At 26.5% G+C, this 20206-nt stretch overlaps 1 protein-coding gene across 4 annotated transcripts in view; it reads right to left on the reverse strand.

The window, feature by feature from the left end:
• Positions 1–1349: 1349 nt before the first annotated feature.
• Positions 1350–20206, reverse strand: part of LOC129961908 (potassium voltage-gated channel subfamily H member 8-like) — a 437717-nt gene continuing 418860 nt past the window's right edge. The window contains exons 14-18 of one of the 4 annotated variants that reach the window (XM_056075537.1): positions 19319–19539; positions 13536–13666; positions 11442–11551; positions 8501–8563; positions 1350–2216 (exon numbers count right to left, since the gene is read on the reverse strand). In XM_056075537.1, coding sequence (XP_055931512.1) covers positions 1477–2216; positions 8501–8563; positions 11442–11551; positions 13536–13666; positions 19319–19539 — 1265 coding nt within the window. In that variant the 3' untranslated portion in view covers positions 1350–1476. Of the gene's footprint in view, positions 2217–8500; positions 8564–11441; positions 11552–13535; positions 13667–19291; positions 19540–20206 lie in introns of all 4 variants that reach the window. The other 3 variants (XM_056075536.1, XM_056075539.1, XM_056075538.1) reach the window with 3 other exon arrangements.

Consider the following 20206-nt stretch of genomic DNA (forward strand, 5'->3'; position numbering starts at 1 on the left):
AAATATTTTAATTGTACAAACGATTTTTAAATGTCTACGCAGTTTTAATTTTAAAAAATTGGTCGTCAGATTTAAAGTAAATGTTAAAGTAGAAAAGTATTTCTAAGCAATGAAACTGTTGTTCCATGAATGATTTTACAAAGAGATATGTATTTGCAACAAATGAATATATGACTCTTTCAAAATTCATGATTTAAAAAAAATTATACAATTATTGATTTTGCGAAAAAATGCAATATATTTGTGATATGAATGCAGATTCTTGTTAAACCGATCAATTCAGAATTGTATTTTTGATAATCAGATAGATATTATGATAGATAGAATTTATGAAATACGCTGCATAAAGCTTAATACAATGCAAGAAAATTTTAGAAATAGTAGTCAGTAGTCTGTTTTTAATGTCAATTCACTAATGACTACTTATCAACCTGAAAATCTGTAAGACTATTTATTATTTTTGTTCTTTGGCAAAATTTGAAGTTGAACATATTTATTTGAAAGCAATGAATGAATTCCTTTTTTTAAATTTTGTAGCGCTTCAATGTTCTAATAGACATAATTGATGCAATCTGAAGATATTACGTCGAGAGGTTTATGAATATATTGGATATGGAAGAATTATAGAAAGAGAATTTTAACCATTACACAAATTACCCAACAATGCCTTGCGCATTTAATTCTGAGTCTCGAATATAATATCCAGTAATATATAGTTTGATGTATTTTGTTTGAATGTAATAGATAAAACAATATAAAAAATTTTGATAAATAATTCAGTAATAATATTTGTAATTTTTTTAAAAAAAATTCGATACAAAGAAAATTTGATTTGAAGCATATTGATAGAAATAAAATTAAAATTAAATTATTAAAATTGATACAAAGCAAATATTATTGATAAAATATAATCAAATTATTTTTTTCTGAAGGTATAAAAATATTTCTGAAAAAAAATGATATATGTAATATGTAAAAATTACAAATTACAAAAAGTAATATGTAATTAATAAAACTCAATGTAATTATAATGTAGAAAAAGGAAATTTTCCAATATTTCAAAATTCTCTAGTAATTCAAAATTCTCTAGTGTCAAGTAAAAGTTAATACTATACTGATTATTTAATTTCTAGAAACATTTTACATGAATCTCAATGAACCTTATTACTGTTGTAGTTAAGTGCATAGTAATCATTTAATAAGTTATAATTATCTCTGATTACATAATACACAATATTTTGTAATTTCCTGAAATAAATAGAATTAATGAAATAAATTAAAAATGATTCTGGAAATGTCCCTTTAATTGAAAGAATAACTTTTCAAAAGTTCATTTTATATTAAATAACTCAGTGTATTACATTTTTGATAAATGAGAACGTTTAATGTGAATTATTTGCGAATAATTTATTACATTTGCGCAAGACATAATGGGTAATCTGCGAAATAAAATGAATTAACTTTAATCAATGCAAACTATAATTCTGTCGACAGCTTACGTCGGAGAGACGTAGAGCCATCGATATCTACCACGATTTCTTCAGGAACGTCACTTCGCGCATTGCTTTCGCGACTACCGTTCATCGAATTTCTAAATCGTGAAGAAGGCACAGATGCGTCAGAAGTGGATGAACTCCAAAAAGTTGCCATTCTTGTGGATTCGCGAGGGCTAGTTTCCTTTGATCGACAGCCCTGAGAGGTGGCAAAGTCCAGCTTGTAGTTCCCGTCCTCGCCGACCGACCCTGCCGTTGTCGAGTGTCCCACCAGCAATGTGACCTTCTCCTCACTAGGAGAACACGCACAGCACCCTGAATTCCTCTGCAATGGAGGACACCGTTCCGATCTTTTGTACAAAATGTCGTCCAGCAGGTAAAAATCTGTCTGGGCCTCCGTATCGATCATGGACGGGGTTGGTAGTTCCTCTTGGGTGGTCTGGTCTCCACTGGGAAGTCTCAGAGGCTGGGAAGAGGCTCGCCTAGGAAGAAGAGGGTTGTTGGCATGTTTCCTGATGGGGAGAGACTCGCAGGACTGGGAGGTTTGGGGCAATGTCACTGTACACTCGTACTTCTGTTGTAGAAGAGCAAGAGTAGTCCGGACCTCTTGGCTTAGATTGGCAACGTCTTGAGTCAAGGATGTCATCTGAGAGTCGAGTCTTTCAACGGAGTTTTTAGTTATTTCTATTTCGTCTCGGATGTCAAAAATGTCCCAGGATCTCCCTAAAGAAAGGAAAAATAAGGGATAAAATCTTTACATTTTGAAAGCAATATTTTGTTTCATGGCGTAGTCGAATGGCCTTGAATTTCCATGATTTTTCCAACGATTTTGAGAATGAAGCAAAATAAAAACTGGCCTGTTTCTCTGTTTTGAGATACTCACAGATTGGATTCACGGGGGCGTAAAATATATGAAAACGAGTTTCCAAACAAATATAGGATTTTATTTATTAAAATTGTTTAGTAATTCAAAAGAGGAACTGAACAGGAGGCTATGATCTTTATTCAACTTTTATTTTATTCTACATTATAAAATGTAGAAAGCTTTTTATTTAAACCTTGATATTTGGATATTGCTCTAATTTGACAAATTTATTTTGGGTTAAGTAAGAATGGAAAAAAGAAAAAAAGTGCAGCTGCAAATTAAGATTTCAGTTCCATTAAATGTAAGAAATGACTTGTTTTTATTTGATTTTGTTATGTCTCTGCCGAAATGATGATGATGTAAATATCTGAAAAAATAAAAATAACTTACAATATCAAGTAAATTACAGAATGAGTCTTATTCAAATATCATCATAGCTAAGTCTAATGACCCAAATCCATCAGGTATATGGCTTCTCAATTTGACTAGTAGACAGATTCCAATTAGACAGATAGATAATGATTTTTCAAACATTTGCCATTGAATTTCGAATAGTTTAATGAATGCTTTGAAATAAACTATCATTTCTTTATATGGATTTATGTTTTTAAGTTATATCGTTTCTTTATAGTATTAAGTTATACATTTTTTCAATATATATTTTGAGAAAGAAATAATACATCGCAACATTGAACATCTGCTTTTCCACTTTATATCAAATTGAAAAATAAATAATAATAGCAAAACGATTCTATCTCATGCTAAAAAAACCTCTGTTCCTTAGTGATTAATTTCAGAATTTTTATAAGAATCCTATTAGTTTATTACGAATAATTATTATTTAAAATGTATTACATATTTGAAATTTTTTTATACAAATCTGATAAATTATGCTTTAAAACTATTTGAATACTTTCTGTTGTGTCTTATAGATATCTAGAATGTAGCAACCTATATTTACTGCTGTCATATCTGATAAAAATACTAGGCACAAGACGAAATATTTTTGTCGTAATTCAAATCTGTAAAAAATGGAAATCTATTTGAGGTAGGAACAACAATGAAAAGTTTATTTTTTGGCAACATAAATTATATTTTTTATTTAATATTCTTAATTTCTGAAAAGTTTAATTCCTAAAATCCTTTGAATTTTGTGTATGTGTTCATTGCGTGAAAACTTATGTTCACTTTTGTAATGTATAATGTACATTTTAATATGATTTTTCAAAATTAAGAGCCGTTTTCTCAAGTGAAGTTATGGAATGAATGAATGAATTTATAAAATTATTCTTACAGAAAAACTCATAAATTAAAATTGAATGCATATTTTTTGTTCAAATTCGGTATGAAGATGTTTAAATTTTTTTTGTAGTTCCTGATTTAGAAAATGCATAATCTGTTCATTAAAAAAACAGTTTTAATAATTCAGAACATGAAAAAATTGTAACTTTCATGAATTTTATAAGATGAGAAACCCAGTATTTAAAGACTGAATAGAAATATATCTTATTTCTTGATTCAGGAAATATATAATAGATTTTCTCAATTATCTCAAAACTTTTGAGTAAACAATTTAATAAAATTCTAAACTATTTTCCTTTATATCTCTTTTTAAATAAAAAAAATCACAATTCTCCAAATTTTCAAAATATTTTCGATATTTAATTTAATTTTCCTTTCATGGGTGTTGTTTCACTCTCTTTTGTACAAAAATTCAAAAATATAATACTTTTAATACATTTTTTTTTTTGAAAAATTAACTCTGAGCACAGACGCATACTTGAAATTGTTTTACAGTTCGTAATAACGAAGCTCTATTTAATATTTAAAAAATATCGAGAGAGTACATTAGCATTGCTAAATAATTCTACTTATTTCTTAGAAGGATTAATCTTTTATATCTAATTTTTGCTCTAATTATTCAGTTTTTCCATGTATACAAACATCTTATCTTAAAATAAAATTTCTCCTTTAAATAATATGAAAACCTTCTCACAAATTTCCTTACAGAAATGTATATAAACTGGAATTAGATGCGGAGTAAAAGAATATCCGGAGGAATTTAAAAATAATATAGATAAATCGAAAATAAAACTATTTGAGTATTCAGAACTACAAATACTTAATAACGTAGTTAGGGAAAATTCCATATAGAAAAATAAAACGAAAGCATGGTAAATACTTTATAGATAATATAAAAACTATCCTAAGCTAAACGTAAAGTAAATATTTAATTTTTAAATTTATTAAATTTACCAAAAAAGAAAAAAATATGAAAATATTCGTCAAATATAATTCTCAATACTATAAACATCTGAAATGATACTCTTTTTAAATAAATATATACCCTGAAAATTATATTTCACGAATAGAAGGAAATCCTTCTTTTTTATGAATTTTCTGTAAAGTTCCAAGATAATCTTTCATATTAATTTATATTAATATGAAATATATATTAATATATAATTTCATATTAATTTTCTTAACTTTTCTTTAATATTTTTCTTTAGTTTATATAATACAGACAAATATGTAGTTCATTTGATTACAAGTTATGTTTAATTTTTAAATGAAATTAAATATGAGTTTTGACGATTTTATTTATACGTAATAAATTATGTATCATAGCATCACTTTTTATTATTTGTTTTATAAAAAAAGAGTTTATGAAGCTCTAATTAAAGGAAATGGATGAAAAAATACAAAAGAGAAAGAAAAAAACTATTTAACTATTGTAGATTCTCTATTTCAATTATTAATCATTTTTATTTCAACGATTTTTAGACTATTTTTGTTCTAATTGATTTTAATTTCAGCTAAATAAGCATTAAAATTGATATGGGAATGAAGTTATAAAATAAAAATCTATAAGGAATTAACTAATCATTTGAATGAAGTAAGCCACCACATCTTATTATTTATCTTTAAAAAATCATCAAGGAATTTGACATGGTGACCTTCTTTTTTTGAATTTTTGCATTTAAACAAACTAAGACGAAAATAATATATAGCATTTTAATAAAATATTTGAAATATTTGAATATTTTTTGTATTTAATGATAAGGATTTTTAACGCTGTTAACCGTCATTTTATTGAAAACAATCTATATTTTATTAAGATCACTGATTCCTTATGCATACTATTCATAAAAATATTATGATCATATTTATTTAATAATGAAATCTAAGAAATGCTTTAATTTTTAAGAATAATGCAAATTAAAATAAAAAAGCTAGAATGCAAAAAGCTATTTGTGATAATTTTTATTTATAATTTAAAAAAAATAAATATGAAAAGTTAAATAACATAATACTGAAAGTAAGAAAAGATGATCTATTTTAATTGGACATTTCTGTGATAATAAATATTCATAAAATATAATTTTGATCACGTTTAAACCCGAAACGCTCTATTATAACAATTATAATGAAAACTGTTGTATTGGACTAATGCTTACTGAAGGCACATATCTCTAATTTAGTCGATTGCAGGATTTTTATTCACAAAAAAAAGATATAAAGTTAGCATTTACTCTTGCTTTAAAAAGTTCAAATTCAAGGTGTTAAATTTGTTAAATTGAAACAATTTTAATAAAAATAAACAAATATTTTTTATAATGCAAAACTGTGCATCATAATTTTTGCAAGCTGTCAATAATATGTTATGAAAATATCTAATTTTTAGAAAAACTAAATTCAACTAACTAACTGGATAATTTTAAACAACCATGCTTTAAAAGAAATAAAAGTTACTGTTTTCGAAATTTAAAGAAAATGTTACTTGATATCATTGATACCATCATCAATTTATTTTCGAAAAAATTACAAAAAGTCTGAAGCTTAATTTTGTATAAATCTATGAAGAACAGAAAATTTAATTCTTAATAAGTTTATTTAATGCACTAAATATAAAAAGACCTTTATAGCATTTTCCTTTATTTGAGAAAAAAAATATCTCAAATTCTTATATGTCTGATACTGTATACAAATTGTTCTTTATTTAAGTTACACAGTGATATCAGCTGGCAGAAATTAATTAATGAGTTTTAAAGAATAAAGGGGGGAAAAAGCAGGATTATTTTTCATAAAAAAGTGGCGCTTTCCTAATTGGAGGTTTTAATGATATCTCCTTTCAAAGGAATAGAAAAAATAAATGTAGCTCTTTTTAAGATTTTAAGCCGAAACTCTACTAAAGAAGAAAACTTGTGAATTAATTAAATTGGTCTTTAAATAAATAAGTTTACTTGTGAAAGTAATTAGTCGAAAACGTGACAAGAAAATTTAAGATTCGGAGATATTCTGAATATTGTTAGTCCAGATTTTATTTAGTTGAGCCAAAGAAGTAGGCAAAGAAAGGTTCTTTTGTAAATATTAATAAATTTATAAACAATGTTACTTTTTTAATGAAAATTTATTAGCACATTTTTGTTTATTCCAATAAACTGATTTGATTTGAGTAACATAATATAAACTTAATAAAGAGTTTTCTTTATGTGCTGATTGTTAAAAATTCTATAAATATTAGGCAGGAGGACACTTTTACCGTTTATAGATTATATTAAAACTTTTATTAGTTTCTATGGAAAGTTTTTAGATATTATTATGAAAAATTTATATATTTATTTTAAACAGGAGTGTCTTTTAAATATGAATATAATTGCTATTTTTATGCTTTCGTTACATTATTTAAAAAATTGACTTTTACAACTTCAGAATACTGTAATAAATGGAATAAGTTATTTAATTTACTGTAAAATTTGATTGAAATTATTTATATTATTAAAATTTAAATCGATGAAATATCCTCTATCAGTTGTCTGTTAAAGATAATTAATTTTTTTTATAAATAACAGGCTAACATTTATTTATGATTTTTACAGGTATTTTCATCAAAGCATAATGTTGTGAATCATTTTTCCACTTTTATAAAAAAAAAAAAAAAAAATATCGCGACATTGTTATACATTGATTGCGCCGATAAATAAGGTTTTCGCTATTTTAAGCTCTTTCATGTGAATATAATGCTTCGCTCTATTTTTTTATTGATATGCCAATGCCTTGTATTATACACGTTGTTATTTGTACCTGACAGTATTATTTTAGTCAAATATATCATATACGAAAGATTCAAATACGTATAACAGCATTAATCAGGCAGATATAAGAAAATGCAACTAAAAAATGAAAATTGATACTACAGAGAGAAAGAGAAATTGATAATTCAATTAAGTTACATAATCATCTATATAATAATACATTTTACAAATGCATGCTTATAAATTTTCTTTAATAACTACAAAAACCAGTAATAAAAATGTGATGAAATAATATTGGTAATTAATGAATAGAAAGGATATTCTTATTGAGTTTATGCCGGATGAAAAATTGTGTACTGTCGTTTAATTACAGTATAAGTGCGTTTTAATAAACGATAACAATATTATCCCTTTTCTTTTACATTTATATATTCTCGACTTTGATTTGAAAATTTATTTATTTAAGTTCATAAGATGATTAACATAAAAAGTTTTAGCAATGAATGACTAATCCAAATAGATAATTTATCCAAATTATTTTGCAAACAAAAACGATTATATTAAACAAAAACAAGCAAAATTAATAAAATAAAATATATTAATTCTTTGAATGTACACTAATACTAATACTTTCTACATAAAATTAGGATGATGATTAGTATATCAAAAAACAAATTACTATACATAAAACTAAATCGATGTGATATTATACAATTATTTTTGCATGTAAATTTAACAAAAATGAGTTAAGTTATTTACAGTAATTTTTGAAAAGGAAAATTAAAGAAAGTATACCTAGCCTATGCAATCAATATAGTTTATGTCGAAAAAGTGTTTGCGTCATTGCATGACTTCTAATATTTAATTGTGAATGTTAATGCTGAAAGCTTAAAATATTTCCAAACAACATTTCTATTGTATTTCTTTATACATAATTTTCCAACTCTTTGAGGAAGTAGAAAAAAATGGAAATTAATGATGAAAAAATTGTTTCATTCAAATTTAACACATATTGACCATGCTAAAAACTGTTGTATGCTGACGCGCATTTGTTTAGATATATCTAATAGCGCTAGTGAATTAAATCATATTTATTTGAAACTCACCTTGAGCATTAAATTCATCCATATGTCGAAATCTAGCCATCCACCATTGGGGCGGGCTGCTTTCTGTAATATTATTTGATGTATTTGACAAAGAATACTTTTTGGGGTTTCGGCATAAGATAGGAATGAAAGGGGAAATGTGGATATTTTTGTGAGAAAAGAGAAAGTAAATCTGCGTTTGTCATTCAAATATCTAGAGCGCAAATAGCCATGCAGCGAATGCAAATATAAATGCCTAGTAGGGATAATATAGGATAAAGTGTGAAGTTGAAGTTGGATAACATCGGACTCGATGAGCTCGTTAAAAGTCAAACGTGCAATTTATAATAATATCATTTAAAGATTTCTCCCTCTTAAAAGCATGTCGCAAAAGTAATATAACTCTTTATTGAAAATAGATTAATTTATAACTTTTAAAGAGAAGGATGGCATAGAAAATCCTGCTATTTAAATTTTTTGAACAAATTAAATATGCATACATTTACTGTATCTATTTAATATGTGAGTTAATTATTGTAATATTCAACGAATCATGCATAGGGTGTAACAATTCTGTATTTGAAAACATCGAATAATAATATCAAACATATATATCAAAATGAAATATAGTTTTAAAGGCTTACCAAAATTGTAATCACTTTTTTTTCAAAATGCATTTATATATATTAAAAAAAAAATCGTTACATTTTGTGTCAATGTGATTTTGTTACACAATGAGGATTGCTTGTGACTTCTCAGAATATATTTTATTTTGGAACATATCCGATTAGGAAATGTATTTTGGTAAATTCTGTAATTTTAGGGAATTATGTAATTTTCCTTCTTTAATTTTGTTATAGAACGAAAATTATTTTCTTAGAATGTATGGAATTAGATAACATCTTACTTAATATCTTAAAATGCCATTTTGGAACCTATTCATCTGTTAAATGTATTCTAGAATTCTAAATGGCTCATGTACTAGGCAGTCTTAAGCAATTAATAATAATAGCATACATACAAGGGAAATACAATAAATAATAACATACATTGTACTTATTATAATTATTGTATTTTTTATAATTGTATTTTTAAAATTATTTACTTTTATAAATAAAATGTATGTTATTATTATTTATTGTTTTTTTTTTTTTTCCTTTTTTGTGCTTATTATGTTCTTTATTTATATTTTTTAGACATTCATTATTCTTTTGCTATTAAACTTATAATATATTTTTGTTTCATTTTCTTTTCTTTTGTCCACCAAATTCTGTCAGCTTTACATCTTTTCTTTAACCCTTTCTTGGCCCGTGGGAAGTATGCCTCCCACCAAATTTATCAATCTTTGTATGAAATTTTGTAGATTGGCATAAGTTCTGACAAATTTTTTTAGAAAAACAGAAATTTAGATGCTTCAGTTCTTTATCTCAATCAAAATGATGTGTCTTGATTTGTTACTTAATTATTAATTAACCAAATTAATTAATTTATCAAATTAAATTTATTTAATAAGCTAAATGAATTCCTTTTCTTATTCTAATTTCAAGCCTAAAAATATTTTAACATAATATGACTAGAAAAAAATGGCCCTTTAAGGGTTAAGCTATGTCAGTGTAGGGAATAAAAGAAATCCTGAATGAAAAGCTGTGTTGGGCTGCATACCATCTCTAGTTACAGCATTAATATACATAGACTGCTTTTATGATTTAATATTGAGCAATAATTGCATAAATACTGAAATATTTATTAATTATTAAAAAATATTTTTTCAAGAATGTAAGAAATTTTCTACACACAAATTTTATTTAAAATTCTTATTATGGAGTTTCGCATCTTAACTTCTCAATAATAAGTAATTCGCATCTGTTTAAATCATTGCGAAATTTATAAAAATTTGTTACTTCTGAAATTTTAATTTAAGCAACTTAACTATGGATGTCATATAAGGTGTTATTCAATAAACAAACAATATGTGTGCTATTAACCAATTTTCGGTGAAGAATGACTTAATTGTAATTCAGCATTCCTCTGTTCTTTAATAATGTATTTGTCTGTTTTATCAGAGTATCCAAATGCTAATTAAAAATGTTTTTTCAGTCGTAGTTAAATTCTGCAGTCTTCCACTGTTTGATTCTATTATAATGTTATACACTATTTTTAGTTTGAATATAATAAATAAAAAGGAGCTAAATATTATTAATGAGGGGATTGTATGTTGGAATATACATTTAATAAAAGATATTGCAAGATAATTCAGGTAATGAATTCAACTAATAATGCAGAATTAAGATGGCAAAAAAAAAAAACTAAGTCTAGATTTCTTACGATTTTTAATCTCTCTTTTAGGCTGCATCGTATAAGTGTTACTTTTCTTTCTTTCTTTTTTTAAATGAGAAGAAGTTTTTTTTTTCTTCTTTTTTTTTTTTTCATAAAAGCAAAATTCTAAGAATTATTTAGAAACATGATTCGGAAAATTATATTTTGTATATACCAGTTATACTTTGAAGATAAGGTCAAATTAATTCTGATATGTTCAGAAGTTATATAACAATAAATACAAACAGAAGGGTTTCCACAGAATTTAAGTAACTTAACATATTATTATACTTATAACTATTTTCAAATAAATTTAAAGATAAATGTTAAATAAATATTTTCTCTACTACTTAAAGTTTAACAACTACATATACGTTTAATCATACAAAAATTTACTAAATTTCATGCAAGGAATACTTTCTATAAAACTTGTATCGTGTACATAAAAAATCATGAAAATGGAAACATTAAAAACAAATAAGACTCCATTCAATAAGTAAATGCACAATGAATTAAGATTTCCTTTTTGACATTCCTGATTCGAGATTTGATCGTAGAATTGAGTGCATATAGCAAGCAATGCTGAAAAAGTAACATCCAGGGAAGCAACTAGTGATACGGAAGTGATGTGAACCGTGCCACTTACGTAAGTTAGGATGAGTCGCAGCGGGACGAAGTTTTTCAAATCTGACCGTTGGACGGTGACCTTGAAATGTTCTCCTGAACTGATGGACCTTGCTTTCCCAGTTTTCGTCACTGCAAGAAAGGGTTAAATAATAAGAAATATATTGAAGTAAAAGGTTGATATTTGAAACTCGTTAATATTCACCGTGGCATATCAGAATGTACCATAATAGAATAAATCGTAGTTTTTTTTTTTTTTGCATAATATTATGTAATCATAAGGACTATTTCAAACCGCCTGAAGGTACGTTGATATTTTGAATGATCGAATGCCGCGACAGCATTAACGGTCAATTCCTAAAGGCCTTCATCGGCTACGGTATAACCCCTCTCACAGGTACCATCATGGTAGAGGGTAAACGACCCACACCCCTACCAAAGCGGCGAGAAGCAATTACTATAAAGAAAGCAACTCGTTTCCATATTTATGGTGTCTTTCCGGAGCGATTGTACAGTGACATGTAAGGAATATTTCAAAACTAGCTCATCAAAAGCCCCAAAACTAAATTTTTTCGGATAGCTATTTTCTTTCTTATTTTTTATATTTTGGAGTTCTTTTTTTCTATGATTTTTAAAATTTTTGATTTCTTAAATATAATGACTTCTGATCATTACTTTAGATTTTGAACAAACCTGATTTTTAGGTATCTTTAAATTAGGAATTTTAGAATTATTTGACGCGAGTTTAATTGTAGTATTAATAATTTCCATGTTTAATTTAAAACGTATTATATATTTTACTACAGCTACGGTATCTTATACACTCAGCATTTTTTTTTTTGATACAATGAAATGTGTCAATAAACATTATAATTAATATATAATTGTTCCATTTAACTTTAATGGTAAAGATGATGATAGAAGGATTTATTGTAAATGTAATCTTTTTTGTATAGTTTCAAACTATAGTGAATAATGAAGAAAATCTAGTTCACAGAATTTCAATTTTTTTTTCTAAAATAGAAAGACCAGAAACCTAGAAATTCTTTGAATACTGAAAATTGTAATTGTTCATATGTGAAAACATAAAAGCATTGTAAACTTGGAAAGAGTTTAAAATTCCAGGCGATGTTTAATTCTTTTTGTGATTTGTGAAAATGAACATTAAATGAAGTTCATAAATATTTTATATCATAGATTGAAAAAAAAATTTCTTTGGATCTACAAAACATTGAAAAATATTAATGAGTATGTATGCGTGTTTTGAGCGTGTTATGAAATATTTGTCCCTGTCAATTCAATCGAAAATTATAAGTTTAATTTTTTTCTGTTCCATCATAACTATCAATTTATGATTGTTTTTTCTTGTTTAGCTTATAACAAGTATCAGTAGCCTTCAGGGACAGGTGTCGATATTGTAAATGTCTTGCGTTACATCTTTTATAATAATCAAAATTTTTTCTAATGCAATTTTTTTCTTATCGAATTTGCGCTTTTTATTAATTTATATGTATAAGAAGTGAATGTCGTTTCTTTTAATACATTTAAAATAGTGCTGAAAATATCATCTGTAACATACGTGAGTTTATGTTAATTTCAAATATATATTATTCACAACATAGTAAGATTGTTGAAAATATAAATTTTCAATAATTAATTTTAAAGCAATTTTAATTAAAAATAAAATTAATAGAGCAAGAAATTATGTTATAAAATATATTATAAAAATAGCTTTTGCTTATTTGTATTCAATTAACATTGTTAATAAAAGATGAGTCACATATTTCTTTAAACTATCATTAAACTGATCACAAAATCAGTAATAAATTTGTTTAATGAAAATTACAGTACATCTTGCAATGTTTATAATAAGTATTAAATTAAATTTATCAAGAATTATTGAATTAATTTATTTTTAAAATTAATATTTCAAAAACGATTTGAAAAAATATCGTTATAAATAATGATTAAAACACTACAATTTTAACTAAAATAAAATCTGAATAGAAATATAATATGGAAACAGAAATAGATCATAAATGAATAGATAATATAACATTTTACTAAGAAGAATTCAACAAAATGCTGAATCAAAGTAATTTTGCTTATGAATTACCCTGCATTGTATTTATTCCTGTTGATTGTCAGGCAGGGTGACATTGGGGACGCAGGATTAGTTCCGTCACTGTCATTGTTTTCATCGTCTTCAGAAATAGATGGCAAAGTCAGAGATGTCGCGCCATTGTCCTGAAAAAGAAATGTAACTCTTAACAATATACCAAAATACTTACTAAGATTTGACATAAAGTAAAAATAAAAAGCTGGATTTTTTTTATTTTCCCTGTCATTCATCAAGTAAATATATAATTATGTGAAGCAACTTTTTTTTTTTGAAAAATTGCGTTAGTTTAAAATAATTTTTCCTTACTTCTCGAGACATTCGAAACGTTGAAAATTCATTTAACTTAATGCAGTTATTTTATACTAAAATTAGAAATCTCGTTAGAAAACAGTAATTTGTAAATTTAGTAAAATTAGTTGACGTATGAGTGAGAGTTATGAATATTTGATTGAAAAATCTTTTACTTTGGCTTTGTAGACTGAAGAATTGCATATCCAGAACCCGAAACCACCAGACACGAGCCTCATAAAACACCCAGTATCTTTTAATGTAATATAAAGGAGAAAAGATAGGGGTTTGGGTGTTATGTTTTCTTTCTCATTGCCAAGAAAATTTTATAAAAAGAGCCTCGTCTTACTATCACCATTGTTATCTGATTACTCTTTGAACTTACAAGAATTTTTTGGTCCTAAAATAACCATTGTGCAAGATAGAAACCGGACGTTTAATGCATAGTATGGCTATGAATTACAGCCTTTTTTATTAACATTAATTTTGATTTGCGAGATGTGGTTTGGAGGAATTTTAATGGAAAGTTATTATAGAATTGTCGGAAAAAATATATAAATTTAGTCCTAAAGCATCTAAATTTGTGATTCCAGAAGCTGAGTTTTATATCATGATTAACGGACTAAAGTATATTTTGTAACTTCAAAATCAATATTTATTTGAATTAATATTTGAAAATAAAATTTTTCGCAGTATTTGCTGTCACTGAATCATCAAACACACCGACTATGACGCCGAATTGGAATTCTGTATTTTCACTTTGTCTACAGGAGAAACCATTAGATTTAGAGCTACTAAATTTCGCAGAACTATACTTTGGTGATTAAAAATGTGTAAGTCGGAGAAATTGTTTTGAAAATGTAAACAGAATTTTTAATAATTAAAAATTAGGCAAAAATCTTGGTGCTTCGCCATTATAACGGCTGAATCTCCATTATAACTGCAGGTGCTACATAATCAGATGTCAAACTTTAGAACAATTCATAATAAAAGAAGTAATGCTTGGAGAAAATTTCTGTTTGCATGAGTCTGATCAGAGAGATATGTCTGATGTCCCTTATACCAAGTTTTCATGAAGACATGGACAACAAGAATGTGGCCACGCTCTCAAGGTTGTCTGCCACTTTGAGAACGATCCTCCAAACTTCCCATTTCCTAGAAGTGTTGTACTAAATCCATCTCATTCAATAAAATAACGCTATTTTTGCGCCTTTTAGTAGAACCACCATCGCTGGTAACCATAGCATGCGCCCAGAATGGAATGGAAAATCTATTTCCAGCCAGGTGCTTAATTGCTAGCCTGATTCGTACAAAGCGTTTCAATGTGACGTGTAAATGCCCTCTTTTGATTATTTTTGGAACAAATTTTTAATATTCAAAATTAAACCTTTGTCTCTCTGATCACATGCGAGCAAACCGAAATTTTTTCGAGCATTGATTCTTTTATTATTAATTTGCGAAGTTAGCTCGAATTTATGATGCACCTTGTTCTATAGAAGAAATGCGAGTAATTTTTAAAACTCTTGTCTCAAATATTCTAATTTAGTGCAGGACGAGTTATTTTGAAATCTCATTTCTGTTTAAAGTATGCTTTGAAACACTTAATTACACAATCGGATTGTTTTGTTTTAAGTTTATATAAGTGTTTATACGAATAAAAAAATAACCTTTTCTTTAAGTAGCAAAATTTTGTTAACTTTCAACTGAGGCTCTATTTAAACCGCTGTACTATTTATAGAACAGTCTGTATTAGAAAATATTTAAAAATTTTGTGTTATATGTGTAAAACCCTTGCATTGATTATGTCTTTAATAACACCAGCCTGCAAAAAAAAGAAATTTTTTTTTGTTTGTAAAATTTTAATTGATTTATATCAGCAAAACGATGATGTCATTCCAAAATACAAACTAAATTTTATGTAACACGCAAGGATTTTTTACAAATGACGATGAAACAATTAACAAAATGCAGTATAATGCATACAGTTGCAACTGTAGTTACTATTAACTAAACACAATAATGCTGTTCATTTACAATATTATGATAACTTTTGTGTTTTTCTTGAAGTCAAGAAGCTTCTTTTTCGGGTTTTTCGTTTATGATCCACATCACTGTCTCTTTTTAAAGACCGACAGTAATCGGCCATCATGTTAACATCCCACCGTCCTTGATATCTGCGTTCCATCTCCTTTATATCCTGGTGGAATCTTTCACTTTGCTCGTCACTCCTTTTCCCTAAATTGTTTGGCAAGTATTCCAAATGTGAGTGAAGGAAGTGAATTTTAATGCTCATATTGCACTCCAAAAGATGATAAGTACGTAATAACTCAGTTACAAGTTCTTTGTAATTTTCTTTTCTCTCATTTCCCAAAAAACCTTCAACGGCATCTTTAGATGCAACCCAAGCCTGCTTCTCTCTATTTGTCATACATTGTTCAAAATTGGAATCTTTAACTAATTTCTTTATTTGTGTTCCATCAAATACACCTTCTTTAATTTTAGCGCTAGACAATTTTGGGAACTTCGATATAAGATACTCAAAACATTTTCCACCTTTATCCAAAGCTTTCACAAACTGCTTTATGATTCCCAATTTTATGTGAAGTGGGGGCAATAAAATATTTTGTGGAGCTATTAAATATTTATTTAAAATATTCTTCTTACCAGGTATCCATTCTTGTCTCTTCGGCCATATCTTTTTTATCCAATGACTTTCTCTGTCCCTGCTATCCCATTCACAAATAAAGCACGGACATTTAGTAAATCCACTTTGTTGCCCGAGAAGCAGACCTATAAACTTTAAGTCACCATATATTGCCCACTTGTGTTCAGTGTAATTTATTTTAGTGAGAAGCATCTCCATACTTTCATATGTTTCTTTCATTAAAACGGAATGTGCAACTGGAACTGATACAAGTTTAGATTCGTTATGCAATAAAACTGCTTTTAGACTCCTCTTTGAGGAATCTATAAATAGTCGCCATTCATTCGGATTATAAGGTATATTATCTTCTAATTCATGTAACAAACCAGGTATGTCAGCACAATAAACCAAGAAGTTATCAGATTTGAAAAATGATAAAAATTGCTTTTCTTGATTCCTGTACCAACTAAACGACGTATGTGTCGTTAATAAATTTTTCTCTTTTAGCCGAGAGCCTAATAATTCTGCATTTACTTTAGTTAAACCTAAATCACGAATTAAGTCATTTAATTCGGCTTTATTAAATTTTTCAGGTACTTCATTTTTCACGGTGAAATCCAACTGCCATCTATGTTTTGAATTTTAAAATAAAAGGTTTTTTAAAATACAATTATAAGTATTTATTCAATATAAATGTATTATTTAATTTCAATGAAGTAAGAGGTTTTCAGAATTTATTTTAACAAATAAACATACATACTTTATTAATTTATCCTATCCAAATCGCAAAAAATCTGTGTATTTTTACTTATTTAAAAAATTCACTTTTCAAAAAAACTGTACGTGATACGTAAAAACTGATATTATTTTTGAACTAAGCATGCGAAAATACAACTATTACTTTTAAAACAAGAAATTGTTGCAGGCTGGTATAATTTACTTTTTATTTTATGTTTGTTTTTATGAGTGGTCCGATATGGGTTAAGCTGTTAATAAAATTTTGAAATTTTGTTAACTTTCAACTATGGATTTGTTTCACTACTATGTAATAATGAAAAAAAAACCACGATATATTTTTAAATAATTTCATCAAGAGAACCTTTGTATTAGTTGAAGTTTAATAACTTACACTTTAAATTAATGTTCCAATTTTAAGTGTGATGACAAAAATTTAATGAAGTCTTAGTACAATGAACAAAACAATGTAAAGCTTCGTTAAAAGAATGATATATCTTATTAAAATTTGAAGTTTAAAAATTCTTAGCTTGAAAAACCCGTAAGAGTAAGTTACATAAAATATTTGATTGAAAAATTTTAGCAACCATCAGTCTTATTAAAAACACTGGTCACCATAGGCTCTATTCTTCTGCTAAACGGAGATTATTTTTTATTGTTGTTAATTGAAATCATTTGTCTGGATTCTGAGTTGACGCAGCCATTGTAAACATGCATTTCTAAAGCCAAATTAAACATATGAATGGCAAATAATAACGAAGAGACCAGCATCAATGTCAGTATTAATGAGCTCACAATATATTTTCGCCTTAGCGCATAAAATAATTATTTTTAGAATACGCTTCACATATGTTCTTGAAATTTTATTAATTTTTTTAAAGAACTGCAAGGTCCTAGGTGTTATTTTAGGCGCAAAACTTATTTTCTTATGATATTTAAAAAAATTTATTTTAAAAACGTAAATATATATAGATTTTCTTATGCGTAAAACTGTTTTTCTGAAATTAATCTAGAAATGTTTTTCTATTTCTATATTCGCACAAATCCTAATTTGGAATACGTATTTTAAAAATAGCTGTAGAACTATTAAACAAACACAAAATAAATTTTTTGCTGCTTGCTTCATGTGATTTATATATTTCTTCTTTGAATGCAACATTTCATTCATTAAATCAAAACTTTAAATGCATTTTTCTCCATGTTTTGTTTTTGCTTATATGCTATATTTCGAAAGCCTAAGGTTTTCTTAAGAGTGGACGTAGAGGTGAGATTTTCTTTTTTGAATGTTCAGAAATATATCCTTTATAAAACTTAGTATGGAATTAGCTTTAAGGTGTATAGTAATTTTTTTAAAAAGGTCAAAAGTCAGAATTTCTGAATTTTTCAGATTTTTTTGTGTTTTTTACAATAAAATATTGTTGGCAGGAGGAAATATGTACTAAGTTTTATGTAGTTTATTAATATCTACCTGGAAACAAAAAAATGGAAAAAAATCTTCATATTTAAAAAAGCTTTAGAGTTTCAAAAAAAAAAAAAACTGGAAATTTTTTAAAAAAAATTTAAATTATTAGAAAAAAATTTAGTGGAGAGTTATAGAGTACTATTTTACATAAAATAAAAGTCAAATATAATTTTAAACATTAACATTTAAAAGAGAAATTGTTGAGGTACCGTGTCACCTTAATAATAAATGTTCCGATCATTCTGTCTTTTTCTGTATATCTTTTAAAGCTTTTAACGTTAAATGTTTTCAATTTTTCTGCTGATGAATTATTGATGTTTCAATTTATTTAACAATTTATTAATAGTATGCTGTTTTGTGAAAGGTAAATATTTTTTGGCTTTCTCTTTTCATGATTCATAGATTCGTTTGCTTTTGTTTATATTATGAATTAATTTTTTAATTATCACTGTATGTTTTTACGTTATGGATTAATGTGTTTTACTATGGTACACTGAATTTGAAATTTTCTGTAGTACACTTTCTCAAATATATAAATAAATAATTTCAAAGAGTACAACAAAAGTAAAATAAGTAAACTGTACGTTCAAAACAATGGCTACTTCAAAACTTTTAACTTACGATCAGAGCTTCTAATGGTATACTAACTTCCATCTCATATCCTTCTCGGAGATTGAAAGTGAGATCATGCAGAATGTCGCTGCAAAATGTCTGAGCAAACTCTGGATAAAGCTTCAGTACCTCCATTAAGCCCGGTATGTGAATACATTTCAGATCACAATAGGTAAGGGCTTTCACATCACTGGAGGATTTCAGGACCTGATCAGGATCATTAATATTGATGTCGCATCCCACCAGATCACCTTTTCCTGTTACAAGATATAAAACAAATTTAAACAATATTTAGTGTCGCTTTGTTTTGAAATTAAGGCAAGCAATCGCACTCTTGAAAGAATTACATTGCATAAGTGAGACAGTTTAAAATGAAAAGGAAATACTGATTTCGAGTCGCCTAGTGATTTGTACATTTTTCAAATTATATATAATATACTTGCCTTATTTTTTTTCTTATACTTATTTATTATTATTCTTATGCTTATTATCTTATTATACTTATTTATTATTATTCTTATGCTTATTATCTTATTATACTTATTTATTATTATTATTATGCTTATTATCTTATTATACTTATTTATTATTTTCTTGAACAGCAAGCTAATATCGTGCTTTGTTATTAACTAAAACTCAATTTCTTATTAAATAATTCTTAAGATGATATTTTAGAATGAATTTTTTTGCATTTTTTGCTGTAGTACTTTTATATATTTAAACTCATAAAATTTCGAAAAATAGCATTTAAATTCAAAAAATTTATCAATTTTAAATGAAAATCAAGGATATAATTTTTGACAAACACATTTCGACAAAGCATAAAGTAAATATTCCGATGGGAAGTAAGGGACATTTCCCTAATAGAAAAAAAAAAGTATGTGAATTTTAAATATGGCCCGACTTTAATTGCTGAAATTGTAA

Source organism: Argiope bruennichi, chromosome 2 (genome assembly GCF_947563725.1).
Source record: "Argiope bruennichi chromosome 2, qqArgBrue1.1, whole genome shotgun sequence".
NCBI classification, from domain to species: Eukaryota; Metazoa; Arthropoda; class Arachnida; order Araneae; family Araneidae; genus Argiope; species Argiope bruennichi.